Genomic DNA, 18486 nt, shown 5'->3' with positions numbered 1-18486 from the left:
ATTAAGATAATGTCTACCAGGCTTTCCATATTAGTTTCCGATTGCTTCTGTAACAAATTTCTACCTTAATGACTTATTGCAACACAAATTTATTCTCTTACAGTTCAGGAGGCTGGAAGTCCAAAATCACTTTCACTGTTCTAGTTATGGGGTTGGTAGAACTGGTTCTTCCTGGAGGCTCTAGAGTTGAGTCTTTTTTCTTGCCTTTTCTAGCTTCTAGAGACAGCCTGTGTTATTGGCTTATGACTCCTCCCTCCATCTTCAGAGGACATCACTCCAACATCTGCTCCCATTTTCGTATCACCTTTGTCTTTAACCTTCCTGCCTCCTCCTTATAAGGACCCCTGTGATTATATTGTGCCCATCCAGTTAATGTAGGATACATCTCCCCATGTCATCTTAATTTAGTTGGCTTTGTAAAGTCTTTTTTGCTATGTAAGATAATGTATTCACCGGTTCAAGGTATTAGGATATGGACGTTTTGGGTGACAGTTGTTCAGCCTACCGTATTTTCCCACTGTAAAGTTATTCCTTTCCCTTTTATAGTATTTTGTGGAAAGACACTTGGACCCCTTGTTCCTATTATTGGAGAATGGTATTTAGAAACTAGATCTGGATATTAATATGCTCACTGCTCTTGATCTTACCCACTGCTCCTAGGCTCCCTTAATAGTGTTAGGGAATATATATGTATAGAATACATCTGTATTTCTATATTGAAAGATATTAGTTCATACTGATATCTTTAGTTCCTATTCAGTACCCCATGATATATTCTTATTTTTGATTTTTTCATATGTGTAACTCCCTTCTCTGATGGTGAAAAACTTGACTCCAGTTATCTTTTATGTGTTAATTTATTTGATCAGTCCCCCTGTGTAATACCGGTCTCCTTTGCTGTTGCCACCCCTTCCCATTTATGGATCCCACTTCACACCTGCTTCTGATACCTCCTGCCACATACCTGTCCTATGTGGATGCTTTCCTCAAAGCATGGTGGTAACAGGGTAGTTGGACTTCTTGCATGGTGGCTTTGGAGCATTCTGTTATATGCAAAGTTCTTTTACTTATCATCTCATTTAAGAACTCCAGTTTTGTAGTTTCTAGTATTGTGGAAAAATTTCCATTTAGTATTAGCCAGCTGGATTCAGTGTAGACGATCTCAGTTTTGTTGGCAACAACCAAAGCATTATAGTCCGGAGCCAGTGGACCACATGTCTTCTTCTCCCATCAGGCCTGATCAGGGTGTTGACCTTGGCCCTTAACAATGTCATAGAGGTTCTTCATAATCTGTTTGATCTGGTGCTTGTTGGCCTTGACATCCATAGTGAACACAACAATTATTGTTGTCTTCCATCATCTTCGTGGCTGACTCATTGCTCAGGGGGAACTTGATGGCATAGTGGTCAAGCTTCTTGCTCTTCCAAGGAAAATATTTGGGCTGCCTTTGGAGTGTCTTGGGCTACCAGAAGGTGGGTGACACACAGATTTCTTTCTTTTGTCTTACTTTTTTTTTTTTTTTTTGGTGGCTGTGGTTGCCTTTCAGCATTGCCTTCTTGGCCTTCCAAGCCTTTATTTTGGCTTCAGCTTTGGGAGGGGGAGGGTTTTTTCCTTTGCTTTTCTATATGCCATCTTCATGAAAAGGTACATTTTTATTTTAAAACTTAATTTTTTTATACTTGGGAAAGTTATTCAAGTGATGATAGTGAGTTTAGTAAAACAATACATGATATTTTGGCTTTGGTTTAATGTCTCTTTAATTGAATTGAAGATTTTTCCTGGCTACTAAAATAATGCTGTTTCTTTAACTCCTATATGAACCTAATTTAACTTCTTATGGGTTTGAGTGACTTCTCTCATTTAACATAATTATTCTCATAATTGAACAATACTATTTCTCTTTAGCTTCCTTAATAAGCTGCATGTTTCAACTATTTTATACTTTTTGTGCCTTCTGTAGTAAAAGGGAAAGGAAGGGAGCATTTCTCAGAAATTGCTGATTATGTGACTAAATATTTTGGGTTCAATTCAGTTTTTGCATTTTTTAATTAGAAATTATTTAAGTCATGCATGAAAATGGTTGCCTGGTAGTTGAACAACATTTTCCAGATTGATCATTTGTTCTGAGTGGCAGAAAAATTAACCAATATGGTCAGTTTTTCTTAAAGATTATTTGAGTAGGTAGTATTTTATACTCCAGTAAAATTTTAGCATGGTAATAAAGGTTAGTATGGTATTAAGTGGTTTTGCCTTCAGTGTGACAAATGCTTTAACTTACCACCTTATTTTTTTTTTTTTTGACAGAGCAAATTCGATTAAAGAATATCAGAAAAGTATATGGAAGATGTATGTGGTATCGTTTACGGTTATTAAAACCTCAGCCAAATATTATTCCTACAGTAAAGTAAGTAATTGATTTCAATAAAAAAAGTACATAGTGCTTATTCTTTGCTAGGTAACACATAAAATATGGATATAGTGATGAATAAAACATATGTTTAAAGAAATTGTAGCATTAGGTGGGGGTAGGGTGTGAATTTGGGAGCTTTCTAAACAGAGTGATTTAGAAGTTCAAAGGAGAGAGAATGTACTGACTTGGGAAGGAAGGGAGAAGGGGAAGTCAAACCTTGAAGGAAGACCTGTGCATCTTGTCAGGATTTGGATTTTGCCTTAAAGACTATGGGGGAATCTTTAAAAGATTATCAAAAGCAGGGAGGTGACATAATCAAGTTTGCATTTTTTGTAGTGATATTTAAAGTTTATTGAGCACATACTGTATGCTAGATGCTGTGCTGGGGCTTTGTGTGTTATCTCATAATTTTATTATTAACTTCAGAGTATATGTTTTTGCTGTTTTGTCAGATGAAGAAATTAAAAGGAAGATGAGGTAACTTGACCAGGGTCCTGGAGCTAGAAGTGGTAGAGCAGGACCTTTTATTTTGGCAGGCCAGTTTGATTAAACAGGCCATTAGCATGTTTAATTAGAGCAGGCCTGTTTGACTTTATAAGGCTATGGGGTATGCTGGTTTAGAGCCTAGGCTTTGGGTTTTCATCCTGAGTCATCAATTTTGCAGTAACAGGTGAATCTGATAGATGAAAGAGTTGCCATTTTTGGAGGATTGTATCTTATAAATTACTTATATCTGTCCATCCAGTAGATAGGGGAAGAACTAGCAGAGGAAGTTAGTAAAAGTAGAACCATTTATTTTTTAATCTGGGCTTAAATAATGATAATTTCAACTTATCTGTGTAACTTCAAGGTGTTTAAATGGTTTTTCTTTGTAAGGTTTTACTTTGCTTAGTTTAGTTCCTCTGCAGAGGGAGGGAAATTTTAGTTTTGGTGTTAAGACTTCTTCATTGGTGTGAAACTAAAAGGCAAAATTAGTTTTTAGAAGAGTATTTTATGTTCAGTGTTTATTCGTTGCTTTTGCTTCTCATTTTAAATTATAGTTTCAGGAGGTAGCAAGGCAAATATTTTTGGCCTCCCAATCTCTTCCTTTTTGGGTTTTGATCAATACTTTATGGGTATCTGAACCCCAGTTTTTCATGGAAAAAACCCAACTCTGAAGTTCTGTTCAGTGATTAGTAAATTGCTTTACTTAAATGGAAGCACAGATTAAGGGATGTTTGTAAGTGAGGAAGAATTAAACAGATAACTGGGTAACAATTTAGATAAGGTCAGAAACATCAAAATCTTTGTGCTACTCAACCTTAAAGCATTGTTTCACAATTAAGCAGTCATGGTGTAATGCTCTAATTTCTGGAAGTTGACTTTTTTTTTTTTTTTAAAGGTTTTATTTATTTATTTGATAGAGATCACAAGTAGGCAAAGAGGCAGGCAGAGAGAGAGGAAGGGAAGCAGGCTCCCTGCTGAGCAGGGAGCCTGATGCGGGGCTCCATCCCAGGACCCTGGGATCATGACCTGAGCTGAAGGCAGAGGCTTTAGCCCACTGAGCCACCCAGGTGCCCCTGGAAGTTGACTTTTAAAGAAAAAGCGCAAGACTTCACAAAGTTGATCACTGACACTTTATGTAGGGAAAAATGCTTATCTTTTCACAGGACCTAAATATGTTTTTAAAAAATTGGGTGTAGATCATGATGAAATCCATTCTGTTTCCACCTTTGCTTTAGCTTTCAGGAAATTAAAGTGTGATTTTATTGGTGGTTAGTTTTCATCAGCCTGGGGGCTTCTGGTATGAGCTTCTCTAATCCTCCCTTCCTTCTTAGAGAGCCAGGTGCAACATGTGGAGCATCTCTCATGGGTTATAGTTCATCCTAGGTGGGTTTTTTTAAATATTTATTTATTTTTTAATTTTTATTTTTTATAAACATATAATATATTTTTATCCCCAGGGGTACAGGTCTGTGAATCGCCAGGTTTACACACTTCACAGCACTCACCATAGCACATACCCTCCCCAATGTCCATAACCCCATCCCCCCAACCCCCCTCCCCCCATCAACCCTCCGTTTGTTTTGTGAGATTAAGAGTCAGTTATGATTTGTCTCCCTCCCAATCCCATCTTGTATCATTTACTCTTCTCCTACCCCCTTAACCCCCCATGTTGCATCTCCTCTCCCTCATATCAGGGAGATCATATGAGAGTTGTCTTTCTCCGATTGACTTATTTCGCTAAGCATGATACCCTCTAGTTCCATCCACGTCATCGCAAATGGCAAGATTTCATTTCTTTTGATGGCCGCATAGTATTCCATTGTGTATATATACCACATCTTCTTTATCCATTCATCTGTTGATGGACATCTAGGTTCTTTCCATAGTTTGGCTATTGTAGACATTGCTGCTATAAACATTCGGGTGCACGTGCCCCTTTGGATCACTACGTTTGTATCTTTAGGGTAAATACCCAGTAGTGCAATTGCTGGGTCATAGGGTAGTTCTATTTTCAACATTTTGAGGAACCTCCATGCTGTTTTCCAGAGTGGTTGCACCAGTTTGCATTCCCACCAACAGTGTAGGAGGGTTCCCCATCCTAGGTGTTTTGATTTCCTCTCCCTTCTACCCTTGTTTGCTTTTAAGTCTTGTTTTAGTGATTTTCAGTTTTACTTTTATCTTTGTTTTCTGAGCTTTCTTAGCCTTTGGGGCACTGGCAAAACAAAATGTGGAATTATTAACTTATAGATATTCACATGTTCTGTAGCATATCGAAGGTAAGGCAGACTTTGGGTTTGAGTTAAAAATTACCATGTAAATTATTTTCATTATTCATTCAATAAGTAGTCATTGTGTGCCTATTATACCAGGAACTGATATATTGTGATTAACAAATAGATGTGGTTCAGCAACTTAACAGTTGTGGGAGAAACCAGCAAGTAAACAAGTAATGATAATAGAGTTTAGTAGGGCTCTGGCAGAGGGGGCAAGGGTGCCATGACAGAGCAGAGGAAGGGCTTTCTGTCTTGGGACAGGAAGCTTCTCTGAGTGAGGTTTGGGTAAGACATACTGAGAACAGCTAACAGGAATCGATTGTTTACTATCTGTGAGGTACCTTCTAGGTGCTTTACATACCTAGTCTCTTTTAATTCTTAAACCCATCCTAAAAATTAGAAACTGAATTGTAAAGGACAAAGCAACTTCCGAAGATCTCTAAGTTAATAAGTGATAAAGCTGGGATTTGACTTCAGGTAGATTTGTTCCAGAGACTATGTTCTTAAGTACCTCTCCCTAGATAGCTAGGAAAAAGCGAGAGTGTTCTAGGTAGGGATTCTTTTCCCTTTGGGGAAATGGGTAGTATGGAAAGCAGTTTGCAGTATTAGGTACTTAATAAGGATTAGAACGTTATTTTGGCCAGATGGAAAGAAATTTGTATCTGAATGCCAACTTCGTTTAAGCAGTTAGTCAGAATTTCAGTAAGTTAGTAAAAAATTCAGTAAGATCCTGTCTACGTGCTCATGGAGCTTGCAGTGAGTTGGAGGAGAAAAGTCATGGTTTCTGCTTCTTTGTGAGTAACTCTGGTTTCCCCATTGATCACTTTGACAAGGGTAAGGATTGCTTTGAGGTGAGTCTTGAAGGATGAATAGTTTGGGTGAGCAGAAATGGGGAATGGGAATTCTAGGTGGAAAGATTGAAGAGCAAAAGCATGTTGGTAGGAAAAGCTTAGGGAACTTTGGGAGTGGGGTTTTTGGTTTTTGTTTTCTTAATTTGGGTGATAAAGGTCAGTAGGTGGATTGGAACTTGTTCCTGAAGGCTCATTCCAAATAAACATATTTAAACTAGGTTTTGACCAAATGAGCTTAAACACATGTAACATTTTCTGTCTTTGAAAAAAGGTCTCTCTAATTTTGTTTGATTAGGTTCATAAGATTCATTTTATGTGTTTGTTTAACAATTCCTCCTTAGCATAACAAATTGTGATATAAAGAGTATAAAAAAAAATTACTCAATTTCATCACTGAAATATAGCCACTATTAAGATCATTTTCCTTTAATATTTTTAATAAACTTTTATTTATTAAAAATAGCATATTATACATATATCTTTGAAAGCTGATTTTCTTGTTTTTATTTAACAAGGTAGATAATCTTCCACAGCAGATATCGTTTTTATTGGCTAGGTGGTATTTCACTTTATTACTATACCATTAATTTATTTGTTTACTACTCTACTGATGGGCATCTCTGGTGTGTTTTCTGTTATTATTTCTGTGTATTCAGTGTATTATTTCTGTTCTATATCTGTAATCAGCTTTTTATACTTTATATGCTTAATTCTAGTTATTTCCTTCTAAATTTCTTGAAATAGTTAAAAGGGTTTGTATACTTCTTTAGGGTTTTGATACCTTATTGCCAGGTAGTCCTTCAGAGTGTAAAGGGTATGAGTGTTCCTTTTTTTCAGCCTCTCCAACATTAATAGTATCAGTCTTTTAAATATTTTTACTAAACAGAACATACTGGAGAAAAGGAGTTAGGTTTTTTTTCAACTTCTGTATTCTGTTATATCCCTTTTTATCCTACTGTTTACATCTTTTTATATCTGTATTGGCTAATGATTTGGCTGTGTCTTGGTTTATTAGTCTCCTATAAATGGTTTATTTAATTGGTTCCATATAAATGGATATTTAATTTGTTTCTTAAGTTTTACTGTTATAAACAAGGCTATTCATTCTTCATTGCACAATTGACCCATTATTTTTTGCAGTTTATCTTACTTAAAGTCTAATTATTAGGTTAAGAACAGCTCTTGTTTTTTTTTTTTAATTACATAAATGGTTTACTGAATACTTAGTATATTTTGATCTAATATGAGACCAATAAGTTAATAAATTGAATTAAGTTCTATACATAAAATTCTGCAAATAGTAATGAAGGAATATTACATGCAAGATTCTAGATGCAGACTGCTGGGTTCTAGAGAATTCAGAGTAAAAAGTCAGGTTGTGATAGGAATTTACAACTCAGAGATTATGGAACTGAATCAATATCATAGCGATGTAAGACACTTTAGATTGTTTTATAGCCTTGTTTGGTCATGTTTTTATAGACTCTTAAAGGAAAACCATATAGGTATATTTATTTATACTTTACCTATCTTTTTCCCAAACAGGAAAATAGTTCTGCTTGCAGGATGGGCATTGTTCTTATTCCTTGCATACAAAGTTTCCAAAACAGACCGAGAATATCAAGAATACAATCCTTATGAAGTATTAAATTTGGATCCTGTAAGTAGTATTTTTATACAATGCACAATAGTTTATTGACCCTGTGAAAATACTGTAAGCCCATATCCTAAAAGGAATTGGGTTATGCTTAAAGAAATCAGACTTTGGATATGTAATCCATTGTTATTCTAATGTATATATGTTTTTTAAGCTACAGATGTTAATTTCCATCCTATAAGGCTTGGTTTTAAATTGCTAAATATAAGAATATTGGAAGATGATGGGCGCCTGGGTGGCTCAGTGGGTTAAGCCGCTGCCTTTGGCTCAGGTCATGATCTCAGAGTCCTAGGATCAAGCCCCGCGTCGGGCTCTCTGCTCAGCAGGGAGCCTGCTTCCCTCTCTCTCTCTCTCTCTCTGCCTGCCTCTCTGTCTACTTGTGATCTCTCTCTGTCAAATAAATAAATAAAATCTTTAAAAAAAAAAAAAAGAATATTGGAAGATGAGATGAGAAGTTAGGATATTTTTAAAAGACTTTTATAAGATTGGTTTAATGCAAAGTTAAAACCAGGAGGTTCATTTATGTTAGTTGGAGGGTAAAAATATCATGATCCTGTGTTAGTTGACACTAAAGCAGTGTGTTAAGTCTTTATGTCTTACAAAGAACTGGTTTCATCGTTAGTGGAAATTGAGGTTAACCTTGGATATACTCCCTAGGTAATCTCTTGATTGAACTTGATTAAGATGGGTCCCAATAGAAAATTAGTCTTTTATCAGTGGAAAGTTAGAACTGAAATGAATGCTGGAGACCATCTAGCCTTTTTTTCCAGTGGAGAAAATGAGGCCTGGAAAATTTGTGTCTTGTCTGGAGTCAAACTGAATCTAGTGCTCTTTCCATTTTTTCCCCAAACCACTTTCTTTACTTCTAGTATTTGCTCAGTAGATATCCAGGTATTCATGTAATACCAATACAAAACATGTCTTCTAGTTTTCTGTTTTGTAAAAGCCGAATTTGCATCATATCATCTATTTTTCTTTTTGTGATGATTATGGTCATCAGGAGAGATTTTTTTTAAGATTAAAAGATTTGGGGGGGCAATTTAATGCCATAAAAATCAATATGAAAAATTTATTAATAGAAATTGAGTCTAATTAGGAAACAGCTAAGGTAAACTTCTTGAGTGTTTAATATTAAAATATTTGTAAACAAATGAAACTAGATATTCTTCTGATTATTTCTTAGAAAAGAAGTTAACCTTTGATTTGAGAATTTCTTGACAGACTTAATTTACTGTGATCATTTAAATGCTACTATCCTTTTATTTTAATATGACATTGTGTGGTTTTATTCTTAAATCATTGGTGCCTAGTATACCACACAACACCTAGTGGGTGCTCAATAAAATAAACATTAGACAAAATAAGTATATTTTTATTTAAAAAATACATGGTATGAAACATGGGACAGCATATAGGAAGAAAACATTTTCTCTTTCTGAAAATGTTGAATAGTTTATGTTTAAAGTTCAGAATGGGATGAATTATGTTTTTACAGCATTGTGCTTATTTTTACTTAAACAAAGCTTTCTTTTTAGGGGGCAACAGTAGCAGAGATTAAGAAACAGTATCGTTTGCTGTCACTTAAATATCATCCAGATAAAGGAGGTGATGAAGTTATGTTCATGAGGATAGCAAAAGCTTATGCAGCGTAAGTATCATAGGACCCATTACACATTTTTAGGAGTGGTTAAAAAAAATAGTTGTCATATGCTTTTAAATACTGACCTTATATGTTGAGTCTTATTTATGGAACTGCCTGACAACCCTAAACTGCTAATTTAACTAAACTTGAATTCTAAGTATCTTAGAGTAGTGCTTTTGCCCTGGGAAGTTGGTTAAATTAAGTATATGCTTAGGAAATTAATTAACATTATTACCTAAGTATTAGGTACAATGAGAGTACCTAAGTAGTACATGATAATGTTAATTAATTTTCAAAGCATTCTCATTAGAAGAGGATATATTTATACCTTGTTTTCATTTCTAGCCTTTTTTTAGACAAGCTCTATTTCTCTTATTTTGGAAAAGTAGCTTGTCTTACTAAGTTATCTGAAGACTAGTTTAATTTTTGGGAAACAAGGTAGAGTATATAAAATTATAGGTAGTTTTTCCTTGAGTGTTAATATGACAAGAGATAAACGTTAGCTGGATTCTTCAAGACTCATAGGCATGTCCCCATTCAGCTCCTATGTTAAATTAAAGAGTAAAATACAGACAAGATGTTGCCTATTTTTAGAGAACTCAGTGATGTATAATTTTGTGCTGATTTTAAAAATAAAAGTAAATAATAGGAAGGGCGCCTGGGTGGCTCAGTAGGTAAAGCATCTGTCTTTGGCTCAGATCATGATTGCATGGTCCTGGGATCAAGAGGGAGCCTGCTTCACCCTCTTCCTTTGCCTGTCACTTCCCCTGCTTCTGCATGGTCTCTGTCTCTATGTCAAATCAATAAATAAAATCTTAAAAAAAAAGAAGTAAATAGGATACTCAGATGTGATAGCAAGTGCAACTGGTATATGACTTACAGAAGTTTGGGAAATGTTCATTTTGTGCTTAATGAAGTATATTGACTGTGTCTCCTTTCCTCTCTTTTGTGAGTTGCTTGTTATATATATATTATTCTGTGATAAAGCAGTGTCTTCAGGAACTTCCTGAAGCATGTACTACATTTTGTTTTCTGCATAGCAGATGTTCTCCAGATTGCTGTCTTTCAGTTGGTGTCTCCCCCTTTTTTCATTGTGTCTTCTCCAAGCATTTACTTTCATTGCACAAGTGTTTCAGTGCTTAGTTGCTGTCTTCAGGTAATTTGAGAAAAACTGAAGATAGCTAAGATTGTTTAATTGGTAGTTTTAATTTTAGTGCTTTTGATTCCCCCCCCCCTCAGTTTTCAGGTATTGTAATGTTCTTAAGTTCATGATTTTATTCTCAGGTTACTGGAAATCTGACTCTTTATCTTGTATGGTCTCTATCCTAAAAAGTACAAAAGAATAATATATGGCCTTTGGTTTTAACTTAATTGTATGATCAAGCTTTAGAATGTTTTTTTAAGTAGGGGCTCCTAGGTGACTCAGTCATTAAGCGTCTGCCTTCAGCTCAGGTCATGATTCGAGAGTCCTGGGATGGAGCCCCGCATCGGGCTTCTTGCTCAGTGGGAAGTCTGCTTCTCCCTCTCCCACTCCCCCTGCTTGTGTTCCCTCTATCGCTGTCTCTTTCCGTCAAATAAATAAAATCTTTTAAAAAAATGTTTTTTAAGTAAAATGTATTAAATAGTTGATGGTCCATCAGACACATGAAGGAGTAAAATGATTATGGGACCCAGAACTTTGAGATCTTGTAACTTGTGTAGGTATAAATGGATTAGATAAATATAAGTTCTCGCTGATTGAAGTTCCCATTTTATGCATAGCCCTAGCAGCCTAAGTATAACTCAGGCAGCCTTTGGAATGCATTTACAGGCTTTGAACTGCAAAGTTTTTATAGAATTTGCTTTGGCTAGTCAGGATATTTTCTCTTCCCTTATTTGCCCATTATAATAACAAGCTGGGTCATTCCTATTGCTTCATACTGGTTTCTAACTTAAAGGAAAGGAGGTCTGGTTATTTTTGAAGAGTTAGACAAACTGTTGGATTTTCTGGTTCATAGTTTCTGGTTTCTTTTGGATATAGTTGGGATTTGGTATTGGGTAAAAAGCCCATGTTTAAGCTACTTTATAACAAGTGGAAAATGTAGATGTTACTTTAAAGCTCAATTTTTTTAAACACATGTTTTCATGTGTTCCTATGTATGAATACGTAACTTAGCTTTATGTAGTGAGCTCGGGGTCATTCACCTATAATTTAGCGAAAACATTCTCTAGATCAGGATATAAGATCTGGGGTCCCTGAAACTATATACAGAATTTATGTGTATTTGTAACTATGCAATTTTCCAGGGCCAGAAGGTTAGAGATTTTTGTCAGATTTCTAATAGAATCTATGACACAACCTCCCACCTGCAAAGTTAAGGGATATAATCATGTTTAGGAAACTTTATACTCAATTGAATTTTTAAAAATTTTGTTAACATCATTGGTTTTGTTTAAGCTCATTATATATGAATTATACTAAAATGACATGACTTTTTTTTTTTTTAAAGATTCTTTTTATTTATTTGACAGACCACAAGTAGGCAGAGAGGCAGGCAGAGAGAGACAGGAGGAGGAGGCAGGCTCCCTGCTGAGCAGAGAGCCCGATGCGGGACTCGATCCCAGGACCCTGAGACCATGACCGGAGCCGAAGGCAGAGGCTTCAACCACTGAGCCACCCAGGCGCCCCGTAATGACATGACTTTTTTAAAAGATTTTTTATTTATTCATTTGAGGGATAGGGAGCAAGAGAGCCAGCACAAACAAGGAGAGAGGCAGACTCCCCACTGAGCAGGGAGCCCTACAGGGGGCTTGATCCCAGGATCTAGAGATCATGACCTGAGAGAAGGCAGATGCTTAACCATCTGAGCCTCCCAGGCACCCCTAGAATTACATGACTTCTAAGTACTTTAGGTTTTAGGAATGGTGTTATACTGAAGCACTAATGAATAGCCAAAAACGTTGCTTTCTTAAAAAAGTTTATGATATAGTTCCTTTAATTTGATTGAGTATGGAGCATGGTGCCTGTCACACAACAGTTGTACAAAGTTAGCTTAATGAGTGAATTATTGGAATGGCAATTAGCTGTGTGTGCAGTTTGAAAAAAATCAAGTGCTTTTATGATGTGAGCTATACTTTATTTTGCAAAATCTGAGGGTCTTGTATGAAGAACAGAGCAGTTTATTATGCTGCCATCATCAGAAAGGTAGAGCAGATAATTATTTTTTGGAAAAGAATCTGATTAGAAGAAAAATAATAGCAAAAGCCCTGGGTAAGTGGACAGTTGTACAGGGAAACCGAGGCAAAATTTTTTGAGAAATATCCCTCCCTTAGCAAAAAAGAGCCACTATAAGCACCCCTTCTTACAAACTTGCAACCTCTCCTCAGTGCTTTTTGTTGGCTTCTGTATTTTTCTGTGGACTTAGGTCAAATGGTATAAGTGGAGTTAAAGTTAAAAGGGGACTGAAGATGTCAATGTACTTGTTTTCATAAATGACCAAATTGTAAGTTTAAAATATTTTCAATCCTTGATGAACATAGGTGCAGAAATCCTCAACAAAATATTACCAAGTCACATTCAATAACGTTAAAAGGATCATTCACCACAATTAAGTAGGATTTATTCTGGAGATGCAGGGATGTCTCAGTATTTGCTAAATCAGTCAGGGTGATATACCACATTAATAGAAGGAGGAATAAAAATCAGATGATCATCTCAATAGGTTCAGAAAAAACATTTTGTAAAATTCAACATCTGTTTTATGATAAAACTCTCCCTAAACGCTTAGAGGGAATATACCTCAACATAATAAAGGCCATATATGAAAAACCCACAGCTGACATCATATTCAGTGGTGAAAAACTGAGCTAAGACAAGGATCTCTACTCTGACCACTTCTATTCAACATAGTACTGGAAGTGCTAGCCAAAGCAGTCAGACAAGAAAAAATAAATAAGTAAAAGACATCCATACTGGTAAGGAAAGAGTTAGACTGTGACCTTTTGCAGATGGCATGATACTATACACAGAAAACCCTAAAGACCACCAAAAAACTTCTAAAAGTAATAAATAGATTCACTAAAGTTGTAGAATACAATATTAATACCTAGAAATTGGTTGCATTTTTATGCACTAATAATGAAATAGCAGAAGGAGAATTTAAGAAAAAACAATTTCATTTATAATCGCATTAAAAAGAATAAAATACCTAGAAATAAACTTAAGGAGGTGAAAGACCTCTGTACTCTGTATAAAACACTTAATGAAAGAAATTAAAGATGATACAAATAAATGGAAAGATATTCAGTGCTCATGGATTGAAGAATTAATATTCTTAAAATGTCTGTATTACCCAGAGCAATCTGCAAATCCCATATAACCCCTATCAAAATACCAATAGCATTTTTCACAGAACTAGAATAATTCTAAAATTATATGGAACCACAAGAGACCTCAAATAGCCAAAGCAATCTTGAAGAAAAAGCTGGAAGTATAACAGTTCCAGTTTTAAGATATACTACAAAGTTATAGTAACTAAACTGTATAAAATAGAACAAAAATAGAACACAGATCAGTGGAACAGAATAGAGAGCCCAGAAATAAATCTGCATTTATATGGTCAATTAATCTATTACAAAGGAGGCAAAAATATATAATGGGGAAAGTCAGTCTCTTCAAAAATGATGCTGGGAAAACTGGACAGTTATATGCAAAAGAATTGAACTGGACCACTTTCTTACATCATACACAAAAATAAACTCAAAATAGATTATGAAGACCTAGTTATGAGACCTGAAATCATAAAACACCTAGAAGAACATAGGCAGTAATTTCTTTGAGATCCGCCATAGCGGCATTTTTCTAGATAAAAATCATAAGGCAGGGGTGCCTGGTAGGCTCAGTCAGTCAATAGAGCATGCAGCTCTTGATCTCAGGGTTGTGAGTTAAAGCCCCACATTCGGCGTGGAGCCTACTTAAAAAGATTTAAAAGAAGATTGTAAGGCAAGGGAAACAAAAGCAAAAATTAACTTTTGGGACTACACCAAAATAAAAAGCTTTTGCACAGTGGAGGAAACCAGTAAAACTAAAAGGCAACCTGCTGAATAGGAGATGTTTGCAAAGATATATTCAATAAGGGGTTAATGTACAAAATATATAAAGAATTTACATAATGCAACACCAGAAAACCAACAATACAATTAAAAGAAGGGCAGAAGACCTTAATAGACATTTTTCCAAAGAAGACATATAGATGGTCAATAAACACATGAAAAGATGCTCAACAGCACTAATCAGGGAAAAGCAAATCAAAATCACAAGTTATCACCTTTCATCTGTCAAAATGGCTATAATCAAAAAGAAAAATAAGTGTTGGCAAGGATGTGGCAATTTCTATGCACTGTTGGTGGAAATGTAAATTGGTATAGCCACCATGGAAAATAGTGTGGAGGTTCCTCAAAACATTAAAAATAGAAATACCGTATGAGCCAGTAATTCCACTGTTGAGTTTTTACCTAAAGAAAGCAAAGACATTGATTCAAAAAGATACATGCACCCCTATGTTTATTTCTGTATTAATTATAATAGCCAAGATATGGAAACAACCCAAGTGTCCATTGATGGATGAGTGGATAAGGAAGATGTGGTATACATACACACACACACACACACACACACACACGACTATTATTCATCCATAAAAAAGGATGTGATTGTGCCATTTGTAACAACATGGATGTACCTAGAGGGTATTATGCTAAATGAAATAAGGCAGAGAAAGACATACCATATGATTTCACTTATATGTGGAACTTAGAAAACAAAACAAATAACCGAAGAGCAGAAACAGACCCATTAATACAGAGAACAAACTGAGGTTGCCAGAAGGGGCAGGGATGGGGGGATAGGCAAATTGGGTAAAGGGGAGTAGGAGATACAGATTTACAGAAAAAATAAGTCATGGGAATAAAAGGGGATTTTTAAAAATAAGTCATAGGGAACATAGTCAATGGTATCATAATGGCATTGTGTAGCAAAAGATGGTAGTCACACTTGTAAACATAGCATATCTGTTAAATTTGTCAATCTCTATTTTGTACATCTGAAACTAATGCAGTATTATGTGTTAATTCTACTTCAATTAAAAAAAAATTAGGGGGCGCCTGGGTGGCTCAGTGGGTTAAAGCCTCTGCCTTTGGCTCAGGTCATGATCCCAGGGTCCTGGGATAGAGCCCCACATTGGGCTCTCTGCTCAGCAGGGAGCCTGCTACCCTTCCTCTCTCTACCTGCCTCTCTGCCTACTTGTGATCTCTGTCTGTCAAATAAATAAATAAAATCTTTTAAAAAAAAAATTAGGGGCACCTGGCTGGCTGAGACGGTAGAGTGTGCAAGCCCCACGTTGGGTATAGAGCTTACTTAAAAAAATAATAAAAAATAGAAATTATGGTTTAGAGAATAAAAATTGAAGTCACTGAAAATTTTTGCTATTTTTTTTAAAGGTACTTCTGTATTTTCTCTCTTGTTGAATAGAAAACTACATTCTATCCTATGTGTGTATTTCTGGAAAGGTTAAAATTTGATTTGGACATAAACATAATCTTTTGCCACTTGGTCTTCAAAAAATGCCTTTCTAATGATGTTACTCATCATTTTGTGTGTGTCTGCCTTGTCTGCTTAACAACATTGTAAAGTTTTTGAAGGAACTGAAATTTTCTTTTAGTGTGTTTTTAACATCTATTTTGGGACCTGGAATAAAACCACTTTCATTCTGTGCCTTGGCCATAGCCCAGATCAAGAGTTATATTTCTTTTTACGTGTTCGAAAAATCACTCTGTCATTTTTATATTGCTGGGTTAGGAAACTCTTGCTTTAGCAGGTATTTTCCAAGTCCTTCTGGCATTTGTTTTAGGAGAAAATTGTGACCTCGGTATAATGCAAATGACCTTTTCTATAGCAATGGAATTTTATAGGTGTTCATTTTTTCCTTTGAGAATGTGGTACCAGTTTTGGAGGGATTATTATCAATTTCTATTAAGTTTATAAGTAGGTACATATTATTAAAGTATAAATAATGGTCACTGAAGAAATTTTGGAAAATATATAAGGATATAAGAAAAAAGTCACGTATAATCCTCCCTGCCTTCTCAGAAAAATGTAGTAACCTTTAAAGTTTTATCTTCCAGCTTGAACTGGCAAAACTTGAGAACCCATGGGCCAACTAGGAATTTCTGTGAAGGCTCAGTAGTTCTCATTTGCTTAAATGTAGAACTCCTTGCTTTCCTCTCTTTTTTTGCTGATTTCAGAGAGGCTTTTCTTGATTTTCTAAAATTAATATCTATAAGAAATGAGTTGGTTAGCTAATAGAGTTTGTATATATGAGTACTTTCCAGATAATGGCTTTCTAATTTTGCAGTTTTATTCTTTTAATGATAGTTTAACTGATGAAGAGTCGCGGAAAAATTGGGAAGAGTTTGGAAATCCAGATGGCCCTCAAGGTGTGGTAAATAATAATTAAAAATTACTGGTGATATGGCGTGTGTGTGTGTGTTTATGTGTGTGTATGTGTATATATATATGTATAAAATGGAAATATTAATAGATTGAAAGGAATATTTTGATCTTTTTAGTTTGTGATTAAGAAAATTATAACTCAAGGAGTTAAATAGATATGTAAATGAGTTCTCTTTAGCTAATTTTTATTTTTCTTTCTAGCAACCAGTTTGAAAGATAGAACTTAGATTGGATTGATGAGACGAGTAATCACTGTAATTATTCAGAATTTCCAGCTAGCAGTTGATAAAAGTTGGCTGAAAACAATCTGTTTTTCTTTATTGACTTTAAACATTTTCTTGTATATTCATAGTGTTTGCATACCCAGGAATTTAGATTTACTAAGGAGGAATTCATGTACTTTGGTTGATTTTCTCTCCCCCTCCCTGAAAAATCCATGAACTTTTATGTAATGGGAACACACATTATATAATCTTTCTCAAAGCTTTTTTTGGGGTGGGGGGAGTTGGGAGGCAGAATTTCAGGATATAACTAAATAATAAAACTGAAAGTGGAGATTCTTCTAAAATAACTCTTTCTATTTTAGCCACAAGCTTTGGAATTGCCTTGCCAGCTTGGATTGTCGACCAGAAAAATTCAATTTTGGTGAGTGCATGTAAATAAGACACATTATCATGTGTTAGATATATCTTAGTAATATAAAGAGAGCTATAACAAAATACTGATGTGCTGTTTTTAATGTAACTGTACTGTGAAAACTTTTTACATGATAGAAAAAAGAATTGGTTCTCATTCGGTTGTTGTACGGGCAGTGTGTTTTAAATGTAGTTTTAAAACCTCAGTTGTGATTTCTTTTGGAGCAGTTTCAGGTCAGGTCTTATCCTTGGTTTGGAGAACTATGGTTTTATATGGTATCCTAAATAGTACTCAAAATTGAAATTATCCTTCATTTCACATTTATCCAAGCTAAATTATAATGTTAACATATACTAAATTAATGCTATATATATCCCCTATGGTACTTAGGGAGGCAGTAGGATATCAGAGTTTCTTTTTTTTTTAAGATTTTATTTACATGGGAGAGAGAGAGAGGAGAGGCAGAGGGGGAGGGAGAAAGAATCTGAAGCAGACTCAACCAGCTGAGCCACCCAGGCACCCCAGGCTATCAGATTTTAATCAGTGATAATGCTATAACTCTAAAACATCTTAAACTAAGATAAACTAAGAATAGATGTTTCCCTATTTCACATTTCTTAAAAACAATTAGGGGCTGTCTTTGAAGCAATAAAAAACAAAATTCATATAGTCTGTAATTTGTTTAGAAAAATGGCTGTTTAATGTTATTTCATGGCTGACAAGCATTCATCATCTTCAGGGATAAATGGTTTTGTATATAGAAGAGTCTGTCATGCTTAGAATTACTGTGGGAATACTGGAGAAGAGAAAGATAGTTAGCTAACTGATTTGGGATCAAGTAGTAGTAGAAAAATCTAAGACCAATAGATAGAAATTACTTGTCAACAGAACATTATGAAGTTGCTCCTTGATGGGAACCAGGCTTCTATTATTTATTTCTAAGACACTAACTACTTGCTAAGGTGTGCATTTGTAAGTATCTGGATGGACAATATCATTTATAAAGCTGGTTTGATGGTGTTATCTACTCAGCAGATTAAAA

At 35.2% G+C, this 18486-nt stretch overlaps 1 protein-coding gene across 3 annotated transcripts in view; it reads left to right on the top strand.

Moving 5' to 3' along the window:
* SEC63 (SEC63 homolog, protein translocation regulator) overlaps window positions 1-18486 on the top strand; it is a 71938-nt gene that overhangs the window by 14985 nt on the left and 38467 nt on the right. For all 3 annotated transcript variants that reach the window (XM_032858257.1, XM_032858256.1, XM_032858258.1), the window contains exons 2-6: window positions 2305-2404; window positions 7566-7680; window positions 9213-9325; window positions 16731-16792; window positions 17395-17453. In XM_032858257.1, the coding sequence (XP_032714148.1) occupies window positions 2305-2404; window positions 7566-7680; window positions 9213-9325; window positions 16731-16792; window positions 17395-17453 (449 nt within the window). The remainder of the gene's footprint in view (window positions 1-2304; window positions 2405-7565; window positions 7681-9212; window positions 9326-16730; window positions 16793-17394; window positions 17454-18486) is intronic.

This window comes from Lontra canadensis, unplaced genomic scaffold (assembly GCF_010015895.1).
Source record: "Lontra canadensis isolate GAN:19392208 unplaced genomic scaffold, GSC_riverotter_1.0 scaffold14, whole genome shotgun sequence".
NCBI lineage: Eukaryota > Metazoa > Chordata > Mammalia > Carnivora > Mustelidae > Lontra > Lontra canadensis.
The sequence above is the reverse complement of the archived record's forward strand: the minus strand, read 5'-3'. Positions and strand labels throughout refer to the sequence as shown.